Source organism: Pleurodeles waltl, chromosome 1_2 (genome assembly GCF_031143425.1).
Source record: "Pleurodeles waltl isolate 20211129_DDA chromosome 1_2, aPleWal1.hap1.20221129, whole genome shotgun sequence".
In the NCBI taxonomy this organism is placed as follows: Eukaryota; Metazoa; Chordata; class Amphibia; order Caudata; family Salamandridae; genus Pleurodeles; species Pleurodeles waltl.
The window spans coordinates 133,901,544-133,915,289 of NC_090437.1; the positions used below are offsets into that span (position 1 = coordinate 133,901,544).

The 13,746-nt window shown below is 45.2% G+C and overlaps 1 protein-coding gene across 4 annotated transcripts in view; it reads right to left on the minus strand.

Annotated features, from left to right (window-relative positions):
• SHROOM3 (shroom family member 3) overlaps nucleotides 1-13,746 on the minus strand; it is a 318,758-nt gene that overhangs the window by 54,005 nt on the left and 251,007 nt on the right. For all 4 annotated transcript variants that reach the window (XM_069236827.1, XM_069236829.1, XM_069236828.1 and 1 more), the window contains one exon: nucleotides 6,468-6,986. In XM_069236827.1, the coding sequence (XP_069092928.1) occupies nucleotides 6,468-6,986 (519 nt within the window). The remainder of the gene's footprint in view (nucleotides 1-6,467; nucleotides 6,987-13,746) is intronic.

Genomic DNA, 13,746 nt, shown 5'->3' on the forward strand with positions numbered 1-13,746 from the left:
CGGGTGCAGTTGCACCCGTCGCGATTTTCAGTGTCTGCTATGCAGACACTGAAAATCTTTGTGGGCACTGCAGGGGCCCCTAGGGGCCCCACGACACCCATTCCCGCCAGCCAGGTTCTGGCGGTCAAAACCGCCAGAACCAGGCTGGCGGGAAGGGGTTCGGAATCCCCATGGCGGCGCTGCCTGCAGCGCCGCCATGGAGGATTCTTCAGGCCAGGGGAAAACCGGCGGGAAACCGCCGGTTTCCCTTTTCTGACCGCGGCTTTACCGGCGCGGTCAGAATTGGCCTGGATGCACCGCCAGCCTGTTGGCGGTGCATCCGCGGTAGACCGCCAGGGTCGGAATGACCCCCATAGTGTCATGCGCCCCTCCAGGATATGGAATGAAATGCTACACTGATGCTCGGATACAAATGATCCAGCGGAGGAGCAGAAGTACTGAAAATATGAAAAAGAATGCCACTCATGATTTAGAGGATTGGCAGCATATTACAATGCAACGAGTCAGGCAAGCAGCTGCAATGACAAGGCAAAGAGTTATACCAATCAGAAGATTACAAGGACTAGTCTCAGTACTGGGAGACCGATGAAGGAACAGGAGCATTCCATGGACCTAACCCTCTCCTGATGCTGTCAATGATGTCCAGTAAAAAGTCGGAGGTTAAAGAGATCTCGTTTTAGAACAGTTCCAGAGGCGGCGAGGTACGCATAGAACACTGCTTGTGTATTGTTTTACAATTCAAATCACGAAAATACTTAGGCCGGGCTCCCCAGCTTCCAGTAAAGACTTAGTGGGGGTCCCCGGGTTCCAGTAATGATTCAGAGGGGGTCCCCGGGTTCCAATAATGATTAAGTGGGGGTCATCAGAAATCAAAAGGTTAAGAACCACCGCTCTATAGTGTTTAGCGTCGTATAACTTCACAATATCTATGTAGTGTTCTCTGAGGATTTACAACAAACTCATTCACTAGTATTATAGAAAACATTACTAATAAACACAGAAAACATAATCCTTACAATTGAAAAATGACCCCATGGAACTGGTGAATGAGGGACATAAATGCATTAACATAAAACTATCTAACAAAGAAATAATATAATGGTTATTAAAAGGTCTGTCCTTTCAGACAGCTTTAGTTGTCTCACGAGACTACTGCTTTCAAGAAAAAAGATGATATATACTGTTATTATATAAGAGGGGCTTTTGACAGCCCTCGTTATCGCTTGGTCTGTTCAAATGTCACTCACTCTTTGTTCCACCCACCACAGCACACAGCATGGAGCAATTGGTCAGACCACTTCTGCCATTGGTTACTGACTGAGTGACAGCATTCTACATCTGCACAATATGCACATCTGCTTAAAAGTAGCCCCTAGAGTGTAAGCACAAAGAGGAGGAGGAGTCCCTTCTCTGCAGTCACCCTCTTAGCCCCGTGGCATGGCCCACAAAAACACACACAGTGTATTTTATTTCACTTCAGCTCCAGGCAGATGCTTCATAAAGCTGGGAGGTGATGATATATGCCACCAGACACAGGTGCAGCGTTTCTAACCGCTTTCCAGGACCTCCCACCTATCCTCAGTCCTTCGTTTGTGTCCATTTTACATTGTCCTGCTTTGAAGTGAACCTATGGGTGAAGCTACATTACAAACACTGGCCCTACGTGAGTTAGACACATCTACAGCTCTATCATTGTTACAAGCTTTCCATTCCCTGTCCTTTGTACCTCCGTTCAAGAAGTATATATGTGAGTAGTAGAAAGGTCTAGGAACTGGATTACTCAGCTTTGTAGCAGAACCTTCTGTCATACTCAGCTATAAGTTCAGAAGCAAATCAGATCTGTTTCTTAGCAAAAAATATTTGATGTTTTACCTGATTATGGCATCCTTTGTTGCGCTCGGTGCGGAGCAGCATCTGAAGTTCACTCCCTCGCGGAGGACCATCACAGTAATACCAGTATTACAGCAGAAACGTGTGTACAAAGCACCACATCAACAGTCTTGTATTTGGTACCGGTTTGAGATCCCTTGTTCTTCTGCCGTTTGCGAAGTGTTGCTGGTTCCTATCTTCTCCACTATAATCTTCCCAGCTGAGTGCCGGCTTTTCTGTGAAGCCAATTGAGCTTTACAGCTGTCGGCTTCCCCCATTGCAGCTCACACCCTTCCACTGCCTGAATCAGCATCCGCTGAGGACACTTCTGGGGCTTGCATTTATATATCTTCCTTTGAAGATTCTAGTGCAAGAGTTAGTTGCCTTACAAAATGCCACTCTGGCCTGAACATGTCATTTCCAGCAGAAAATGTGTTCTGACAAAATGCAGCATTCATTACAAATAGGTTGACAATACTTACTTGGACGACAGGCGTTCATCAAACTCCAGAGGAGATGTTGACGCTGGTCAGTTGCATGAGTATTTTAGACTGTTCGGAATTGATGGCCGGACGTTCTGATGAACTTCTTGGGGCAGATTTGTCAAGATTTAAAGCAACACAAAGCAGTGAGATATGTTTCTGCTCTGCCTGCATCAAATGGCGATACTAAGATATGGTGCATTCTTGCTCTCTCCCTGCATTGTTGCACTCGTGGCTGCCAAGCACCAACGCAGGCACCCTTGCACCATGGTATGATGCATGGATGTCTCTGTTTCAAACAGGAATGTTATTGTGCAGGAAGGGACACCTTCCGTACAACAACAATCCTACGAGGCTTTTTCCTCTTTCTACATGTGCTGCGCTTTCTACGTATTTTGCACAATGCAGCACAAATTGAAAAAAGGAAAAATGGAGAGAAATAAACAAATTTCTCCTCGTTACATCTCCCCTGGGAAGGCATACAAGTTTGAAGCATTCCCAAGTTTACCAGTGTTTGTAAATCTGCACCAAAAACATGGGTGGATGCATAGGAACACCCCAGACTTCAACCATAGAACACCTTCTCACGTCAGAGTAATGAAAGGCAGCAAGGTAGCTCGGTGTGGCATACTAAATCTAGCTTAAGGACCTGTGTTACCCATGTGTCACCCTGTGTGTTGCAAGGGTGACAAAAGCTCTTGATAAGTCTGGCCCTTTGTGAAGAACCCCCTTCTGGCAGCAGCCAGTTGACATTCATACATGTGACTCAGCAGATTATTGCTTTCTCGAGATCGCCGAACATATATGTAATAGAGTGCTTCGCAAAACAATCTTCATTACAACAGTGTTCCAAGAATAGTTTTCACTATCGTCTTGGTAACTGCCCAATACAATTTTAAAAATTAGGGGTCTATCAAATAAGTTTCAGTTTGGTCTTCACAGATGTAGAAGTCATGTAAACTTTCACAACACACTGGGAGCCTGAACCACTGCTGCTGTAAACAGAATGAAGTCAATTTACTAACCTGAAACTTTATCACAAACACCCTTGATATTGCTGTCATTCAACACCGTCCATCACCACAACCACTACCATTACCATCAACACCATTACTACCACAGCAATATGACCACTACCAACACCACTACTACCTAAAGTCACCACCACTACCACAAACATCTCTACTACCACTGTATTCTTGTGTGTTTTTGTAAGAGCTCATTTGATTGTTAGTGTTGGCTTGTACAACAGAAAGGGTGAGGTTAATATGTGTATGAGACAGTGTTTGTGTACCATTGGTAATTTACAAAAACCATACCTATTGACTTTGTCAATGCCTGTTGATTATGTAATGTCCACAGAGTATATGAGAGAAAGTTGAAATTGCATGAGTTGTGAAACAGTGTTTCCCCAAACTGTGGGTCACCACCCACCGAGATTTTTGGTGGGTTGGGAAAGGCAGAGAAATAAATAAATAAAAAAACTTTAAATTATGTTTTTATCTTCTTCCTTTGCTGTTATTCAAAAACAGAGGTCAGATGTCAGGTTAGGTCTTCTGACAAATTGCTGCATATTCTTTTAACTTTTTTAACATGGGATTGGAGTTTATAGTTTCTTTTTTTGACTGCAAAGTGAGAGTAGTTTTCAAAGTGAATTATGTTGCTGGTGTATAAGCAGTGTGAAAGAATAGGCTATAGGATGTCCTTTATTTGCAACATGCAATAGATATTATAATAGGCTCAGAACAAAAAAAAACACTTGGTTATGCACACACAATAGATATTCACAGAAACCCGATTTCCACACGTTATCATTTGAGTGCTATATTGTTTTTTTCATTAAAACTGTATGTCAGTGCAAACTTAGTGGTCATTTCAGTGGAAAATGTGCTGTCCGTAAATGACAATGCACTACCACACAATGCTTTAGTGTCTTTAAAAAGAATCACCCCTCCTCTCGTCCGTTAAAGATAGGTGGATCACGAACGTCTGTCCTTGTAAAAAAATGGGTTGTGGTTCTAAACGTTTGGGAACCAGCGCTGTAGTAGAATGTGTGTGTTCTACTCCATTCGGTTCCATTCTTGTATTTAAGTATTGGCTCTCATGCTGCTAGGTTAGGCATCGTTCATGAGGAGGGACCCAGGAGCTAGTGACAGTTTATTTCTGTTGGTGAAGTGTGAGCAGCCCGGAGGAGACCCACGCAGGAGGACTGATCAGAAAGATGTCATAGAGCTGGACTCAAAGCGATACAAATAACAAGAGAAGAGTTGTATCTAACGCTACTGAACAAGGATGAGATAGGAAAGCTGACTGAGGTTGAAGTCATGCCGAGCAGATAGTGGGGTGAAGCGAAACACCTCTTACTATGATGTCACTACATTCTGTTAGTCGGACATTTTCTGTTCCATGAGATGTTGAAAACAAACCCTTGCTCAAATCAGACAACATGTGATTTGTTTAAATGAAAGCCTGTAGTAAGTGAATTTCAGAGCTTTTAATTAGCTAGGAAGTAGTGATCGATCGTTGTGTGAACGACAGTCAGCTCGATCCACAGCGTCTGCAGTATTTCTTTACGAAAAATAAATAATGCCATGATCCACAGACACCTGAAGTCAAGACTTTAGGATGTAAGTGTTAAGTAACTTTGCAATAAGTGGAACAGGGCTGGCAGCCCCTGTCTTGTGGCAATAAATGGAAGTAGACGATTTCAAGAGCTCCTGCTCCAGACACCATTAGGATTTCCGCACAGGTGAAAAGTTGTTAAAGATAGTAAAGACTTTTCTTCATGAGAACGTCTCTTTCATCAAAGAAAGATCTCACGTGGTCCTGTCCGCCTTCCACCTCAAGGCTGATTGAACTTCCTCCCTTTAGAGCTGAGGACCTCTGGTTTGGATTTAACACACTTGACTTCTGGTTTAAACTATGCTAAATAACATTTCTAACTGTGAGATTTTCTGAAAGGTGCTCGAGTGTTGTGAACTTTAGCTATAGGGTGTTATACAAAATCATAATTTGGGAACAAGACTTCCTTCAGAAAGTACAAGACAAAGGAAGTCCAAATGCCAGCTGCCAGGTTTTGCAGAGCCACTGATGAATCTATATGATGGTGGCTGTGGGGGGAAGCAGCCGGCAACAAACCTTCGACTCCGGAGCAGAGGAGCAGCCTGATCGTAAAGGACGGAATCCGCCCTTTGAAAGGTTGAAGGGAGAGAGTGAGATGACAACATCGAGGCACACTAGTCCAGAAACCCAGGAGAATAACAGAGGAGCGTGCGGGCAGGAAAGCATTGATACAACTAGCAATAACAAGTGAGACACTGCCACACAGCACTGACAGAGAAGACTGGACGAACCCCTGAACGTGGCATACTCCACTCAGTAATGTGCTCTTCACATAACCAGGGTTCTTACAACACTGGCCATGCCTCTATTGAATCCAAAGTTCATAAAATAAAAAAAATGCCTAACATGAAAGTCTGAAGTCTTCACCTTCGGTACTCTCGTGTATTTATGAGCAGACAAGCAACTGATGTGTTTTGGTTTCCCTTTACAGGAGCTTCCACCTGGTACTCACTAAAACATCACAACAAAAGTGGCAGTTTCTGGTAAAACACAACACATGAACACTGATGTTTTGCTAGAATGAATTTGTCTTCAGCCTGATTTTGTGAGGGTACCGGATATTAACCATATAATTTTACATTTTTGATCTGTCGCGTTAAGTTCCAACTTCTCTACAGGAACGTCAACAATTTAACCCCCTTGGGCTGTATATCATCAAGTCTGTTTAATTCATCTCACAGTTCCAACAACCAATGTAAGTCACCGCAAGGTGCCCATTGTAACTAACCATATGCATTGTTCTTATTAAAAACGGCCCTTTAATTTTGGAGCTCCAAACAAATGTAAAGCCTTGTTCTTTAACGAAGCTACTAACAAAATGATGTGTCCTACTTTTTATGGCTCTTTGGGCTTCAAGATTGTGCACCTTTACTGTGTTTGAAGGCCTGCTGATGAAACTCAGCCATACTACACATGAACGATTATACAATGTGCACAGGAGTACAGATGTATTTCTAATTTGTTAAGTAAGGGCCAGAGGAAAGCTTCACTTACTTGTCTTCTTTAGAGGCTGCGGAGTTCCCTGGTGTCTGTGTCTTCTTCCTCTTCTCTTTCAGAAAAGTGCTGCCACTTGGGAAAAGGCCCTCCATCAGATCCATAGTTGTTTTCATCCTGGAGTCAGGATCCAAGACGTCTGCCAAGGACCTATCCCTGCTGATTATCTCCTTTGCTAACTTCACAGATTTGATTTCCTCCTGAGTCATTGGCTTCACCTTCACTTGCATGGTCTTGAAGCTTTCAGAAGAGAGAGGACTACTTTCTGAAAGCTGCGTATGGGCTCTTTCTCCTGAAGTGCTGTTCTGATGTGCCAGAGGAAGCTGGTCGGTGTCCTGGAGGTCTGCCACGGTGGCCGATAAGTGCTGTGGTACATTTACACCTGATGGAAAACTGGTCTGCATCGACGTAGCGCTGGTAAGTGGCGATTCTGAGTTCATGGAAGCGACCCACTTAGCCTCTCCACTGAGCTTGGAGAACAGTGACCTATCCTGTTCAGTAGTGCTTTCAGTACAGTTGCTGTGGAAATAAAGTTTAAGAATAGTCAATTTAAGTGTTAGTCCTTTTAAAGTCCACTCATATCTCGACCTAGAACGGAGACACTAAAGAATCAGTGGCACAACATGCATTTTTTTTCAATATTTGCAATATTCATACTTATTGAGAATAATCTTTGACAACCTGTTTGAAAAAATCTATAGAGACACGCATAAATAAGAATCATATTCGTATTTGTAAGCATTGCATTACTAGGTGTATGTGTTTTTAACGATTGTCCACAACCAAAATGCATAGTGTAACATGCAAAATCAATAGCTTTGAATTCTAAAGCGACATAGAATTGGAGATTTTACAGTGCTGTTTGTGCAACTGTCTGACAGACAACTCATTACTATGTCTTTGTGGTACTGAGGTCCCCAACTTTTACCTTGTCGTTAAAGTGAATGGACTTCGCTTCAAGAATAAAGGCGTTCAATAACTAGGACGTAGACATGGTTACAACAAGTAGTCACTTAAATTATTGATATGACATTTGTTGATTGTCACTATTATGAATGGAGAAGACACTGGGCTAGGGCTGAGAGATCAGAGCCTCACTGTTGCAGACACATAGCCCCTGATAGCCTCTGATGTTTCGGACCGTTGACCCTTACTAGACTAGGACAACTATTTAATATTAGAAGCAAAATTGGTCATAGTTAAATCATTTCTCAAAAAGAGTACACAATATGTAAAACTTCACAACTACTGCTGACAGCCCTCAATGTTAGAATGTAGAATATGCCAGGATTTGGACATTTCACACCTATTGTTTAATCTCTAAATGTTCTCTGTGGTGCACTTAACAAAAAACCTTCTTGTGAGTTATATGCGGACGGCCTGCACCTGATGACTGATTTGAGTACTGAGGCCCAGAGTGACTGCCAGGGCCGGCTTTAGCACTGGTGGTGCCCGGTGCGACAATCTTTTTTGGCACCCCTTCCCCTCCCATTACCTTCTCCTCAAATTCTTTCACTACCACCTAGCAAAAGTGCCCCTCATCTCTCCACTGCCTCTCTCACATACATTTTCATTTGTTTTAAAGCACTGGTAAAGGTTGGCCTTACTAATCCTCTCAGCTATAAATATAAAATACAGATCTGTTCTGTGCGGTAGGCGTATTAACCCTCTGCGCTATTTTATAGCGTGTCGAAACTGCCACTAGTCAAAACTTCGATCTCTCTCTCTCTAGCAGGAACAATAATCACAAGATTTATCTTGACATTTTTATTGTTGCCTAAAAGCTGGAGCCCATGGAACACTGTAGCAGGTGCTTTTAAATCGTAAGTTATTGCTGAACAAAGCGCCCCCTCACCGAGCTTAGTGCCCCCTTACTGGTGGGCGCCCAGTGCGGCCGCACTCGTCGTGCTGCCCTAAAGCTGACCCTTGGGACTGTTGTTACAGGCCCCATCAGAATTATGAGTCCTCCAATCCTGAGGGATGGAAATTCAAACACAAAGCCAGACTATCTCAGAGCCTTGAAACTTTGAATGCACAGAATGGGCACTACCTAAATAGTGGTAAGACAGAAATGATACCACTAAGTACGCCATCAATTCAGTAGATGAGCTGAATAGGACTCCAGGCCTCGAACCAACTCCATCACCTGTTCAGGTAGTCCACAACCTGGGAGCCTCAATTGTTTGGGTGGCATACCTTGCACCTCAACTCCACGCAGTGGTTACATCAGCTAAAGGCCACCTTTTTGCCATGTCAAAAATGTGCTCTTTGCTATCTGCTTCTCGCCATAAATTGCTAATATACTCTTTCACACTGTCCTGACCGCAGTACTGCGTGACAATAGGATTGCATAAAAAGGAGGTCCTCAATTTGCAGAGTCCAAAACAGATCAGAGCAAATCATCTGACGGCTAAAGGTGTGTGCCTTTGTATATCAAGGCAGCCCTGCCAAGTATCACGCATCAGGCATGAGTCTAACAGATTTCAGTGTGGTGATCTGCATCAACGCACCAAAATGGAAAACCATGTATTATATCACCTCCTCAGCTGTTAAGGGGAGTGGCCTATAATGCAGATAACAACTGTGCTGCAGTGCTGGGCTGAGTGTGCTGTGCACTGCCTTCTTCCGGCAGGCTAAAGGCTGCTGGCTCTAGCTTCACTCACAATTGAGTACACGCTGTGTTACAATGTATCTAAGTGAAGTGTGAACAGAGAAACAGTGACCCCCTGCCCCCGCCTGCCACCCCAGCTGACATACGCGCATTACAAAACTGGCATCACTGTTAGTGAGCGTCCAATGACCAGAATAGTTGCTACTGCGCTTGCGGCATTGCTGATTTGGGCTGCGTTTCGTTTGGCGGCAACCTCAAGAAGTTTATGTGATGCCCACAGTTGCAGAGTCTGAATCCTACTCCGACCCCCTTGCTTGCCGCAGCAGGCTCTGGTGGTGGTGGCCGGCGGTGGGGTGTGAACCTCCATGGTCGGAACCACCAGTCGGATCAGATGCTTCGTTGCAGCCACGTCCAGCAGGCAAAAAATATTGAATTCCCTTGATCTGCCAGCCCGTTACCGTGGCTGACTCTGGTCTGTGCTGTGGGTGGCCATCTCAGCTGGGCTGCTGGCCCTGGCCCAGTGGGCTGGGCTCGCCTCTGGAGAAAATATGTAATCATATCTGTCCTGCCATGAGTCAAGATTCATTCGCCTCCTGCCAGACCCCCCTCTGCGTCTCCTGACCCTAGCAGCGGCTGGCTGAGACTGGCCACCACTTCGGAGTCACTGATGCAGAAGCATCATGATCACAGCAACTGACCCAGCCCACCGGACCGCGGCGCCGCTGCCCGGCCACTGCCTGCCAAGATCCATTTCTGGTGCTTTGCTGCAGTTTTCAGATCTTCTTAGAGTTTTTCGCTGGTCAAATGAGTGCAATATCGGATATTTATGTGTTTCCCTCGTCTTCACTGCTTGATTTTGCTCATGAGAAAGTGTCACTCAGTCGTTGAAATGTCACTCATAATTACACTGAAATTATGAACATGTCACACATGGCGATCTGAAACCTTGGCAGCTATGTCAAGGGAGATCTGAAAAAATCATCACATACTGTGGTTTAGAAAACGATCAATGATAAAACTCCAAAGTATCTTATTGGCCCGTTTCCTCACTAAAGTTAGACTCCTATCAAACAAGAAAGGGAAATAATCCTTAAATGGCAAAGCTGCAAGTTTGGAGACAAAATGCGAAAGACTTGCCCCCATATCTTCAACAGACAAAAGACTTGCCCGCCTTCAAATGTATACTACAACAGCATTTGTCAAGGCTGCAAAAAAATACTTGGGAACTCCGAGGAGCCCACGTAATCTGCTTCTTCTTTCTAATGTGTATTTACTTTTATGGTTGTTTTATATTAGAACACAACAACGTTCTGTAGCTGTCGGTCGTAATAAAGCTGGGTTTCTGACATTGCTACGTTTTACTAAGAGAATGCAAATTACAATCAGTTTACCTGCTAAACAAATATACCATTTAAGCCATAAATCCTTGTTTGAAGTCTTTACTTGCAATAAATATAGGTGATAATCTAACACTTCGTTTAGGTCTGTCAATGTAATGGCTACAAAATTGCTTTTTGATGTGTGTGCACAAAATCATTTTACGGATATTTTTGAATGAAGTCTCTTCGACGAAGCTTCCAGCAGGTGGCAGAAACTGCAAGCATTACCACGAGCTGGATGCACATGTTAACGTTTTCTTTTTCTTCCGACAAAAGCTCTAGAACTTTGGATAGTTGGGACATATGCTAGACAAATAATAAAGATATTCAGAGATTGTTCGCCACGCGTTTGAAATGGCACACTAGCGTAGGTGGGCGAGCCAACAAATTGACCACAGCCGACACAAGGATCTGGGTAGGCGGAGCAGAGCCCTGAAAATAGCTCGCAGGTAAAAAACGAGGCAAATAACCAGTTAAAATAAGATGCAGGTCTTCAAAATCCCAAAAGTCTGCTTCTTTAAAATGGAGAATCTTTTTCACCGTAGTACATCAGATTATATTCCTGCATTAATAATAAATAATAATATTCCAGGATTTGTAAAGTTGTAAATTGTCTGTGAGGGTCTCAACACACTGAACTGTAGGCACAGGAGACTAAGGTGGTCATTCTGACCCTGGCGGTCTTTGACCGCCAGGGCGGAGGACCGCGGGAGCACCGCCGACAGGCCGGCGGTGCTCCAATGGGGATTCCGACCGCGGCGGTAAAGCCGCGGTCGGACCGGCACCACTGGCGGGGTCCCGCCAGTGTACCGCGGCCCCATTGAATCCTCCGCGGCGGCGCAGCTTGCTGCACCGCCGCGGGGATTCCGACCCCCCCTACCGCCATCCAGATCCCGGCGGTCGGACCGCCGAGATCCGGATGGCGGTAGGGGGGGGTCGCGGGGCCCCTGGGGGCCCCTGCAGTGCCCATGCCACTGGCATGGGCATTGCAGGGGCCCCCGTAAGAGGGCCCCTACTCCGCCGGCTCGATTCCGAGCCGGCTTCATCGTGGAAGCCTCTTTCCCGCTGGGCTGGCTGGCGGTCTGAAGGCGACCGCCCGCCAGCCCAGCGGGAAAGTCAGAATTACCGCCGCGGTCTTTTGACCGCGGAACGGTAACCTGACGGCGGGACTTTGGCGGTCGGCCTCCGCCGCCCGCCAAGGTCAGAATGAGGGCCTAAGGGGGTTATTCCAACTTTGGAGGAAGTGGTAATCCGTCCCAAAAGTGACGGTAAAGTGACGGATATACCACCAGCCGCTTTACGAGTCCATTACATCCTATGGAACTCGTAATACGGCTGGTGGTAAATCCGTCACATTTGGGACGGATTACCACCTCCTCCAAAGTTGGAATAACCCCCTAAGTGATTTGCCCAGAATCACAGGATGTTGAGCTGACTCCGATGCCCAGACTCAAACCTGGTTCCCCCAGCTCCGAAGGTGGCAGCTCAGCCAGATATGTCACTCGCTCTCATTCAACGGTATTTACTAAAAGTGATCGTTTTAAACATGAATTTAGAGACATTCCTGCCTCCCCATGAAGGAAGAGGAAAGTCAATGGTCATGTGCACTACATATGTGGCCTAAGTTGTTATGAAGCATGGAACAACATTGCAATCAATTAAATCAAACACAAGCGTTTTTTGTAGAGCTCATTTCCTGAACTCGGGTATTTGAAGGTAGTCTGCCTCATAGGTCACAGAGAAGAAAGAGGAGACGGGGAAATAAAATGTTTGCCTCCGACCACATACTTTGGCCGAGCAGGGAAGCCAGGACTGGTTCGAGGTTTTCTGTGTTCACATTGTGTAATTCAGCCACTAGAAGGATACCTCTTTCTCGCTCCTGTTTTGTTTTATCAAGGATTAATGCTTTCACTTTATTTCTTGGTGCATGACATTTGAGCGTGGTTGACAGGCAGATGCCACATGAAAGCTTGGCTTGTTTTGAGCTGGAGGGTCCAAAAGGATCTTGAGGTGAGCCAGAGCTCATCCACCTCTACCAATTGCACAACTTATAGCTAAAAGTCCACAGCTTGCTTTTTTCAGTGAAAATGTTCTATCTGTCATGACATATGAAGGGAGATATTTACTGTCAAATATTCTAAATGGTTAGAGCACCCACAAAATGCATTACTTGAGGAAGCATTATGAGTTGTGAAAAAGAAAAGATTCACTGAACCCCTGCACCTTTGCTCTGAACCGGTCTTGTTGCAGTCACACATTATTGTAGCGTTTGGACAACCTAAAGCGAGATGGGCATGTCCACTGTGTCTGCTTTTTGAGGATCTCTGCTTGCCGATGGCCTCTGCCGGTCCTGTGCCCAACCAAGAGAGGCCATAAGGCGAATCATGGTGAATGGCTGTGTCAAAGAATCAATGCTGCTTTAATCAGCTAACCTCCAATCCTCAGACTCACCTGCTTTACTCGGAGCCGTGTGAGAATCTTCTCCCGCTAGACTTGCCCCACATGAGACACAGGCTGGTGTCACTGAATGCAGAACAAAAAGAACTATCCCAACGCTCTTAGGCTTAGCGGGATCAGCTGAAAGGTAGAAACTTTGGTAGGACCCGCCAGTTGGCGATACAGCTGCATCCTTTGGCTTGCTTCTGCAGTTGCTGGGTCTACACATGCCGTGCGTGCCCATCAAGAAGGGGGCACCCTGAGATAGCAGTGGGAGGGGAGCCCGTGATGGCCTGGCATCAATAAGGAGTCCTTCTGTTGGGAAGATGTTGCCCTGCCATCACCGTATGCACTAAGACAAGGACTGGCCCAAGGATACCAGACTTAGGTTCAGACTCAAATCTAGGACTGGATGCAGTTGACTGTTGGGGCGCTTGACAATGGCCTTACAGGAAATGGAGAGGACTATTGTATAGCGAATACGCACATTCTGATATTAACATTCACTGTCCCACTAGACTATAACGTCCTAACACCGATTCTGCCTTGACTCTTCTGCTCATGATGGTGCTGCACACAAATATGAGTACCTGATTTGCTGAAGAGGCCAACTGACACTCACTGTCACAGGTTGTGTGAATTTTCTGATTCCTGGTACCTTACCGTGGTGAGGGCATCATAAGATATTTCCTTTGGAAAAATATTACAATGTTCCCTTTGGGGAACTTTTCTAAAATTTAGCAAGCTCTAAACACAGATGGAACGCCTTAAAGAACATTACAAAACAATATTGATTAGTTTCAGCATGGGCACCACCAATTTGTCACCATTCCCTACCTGACCACCCTGTAAT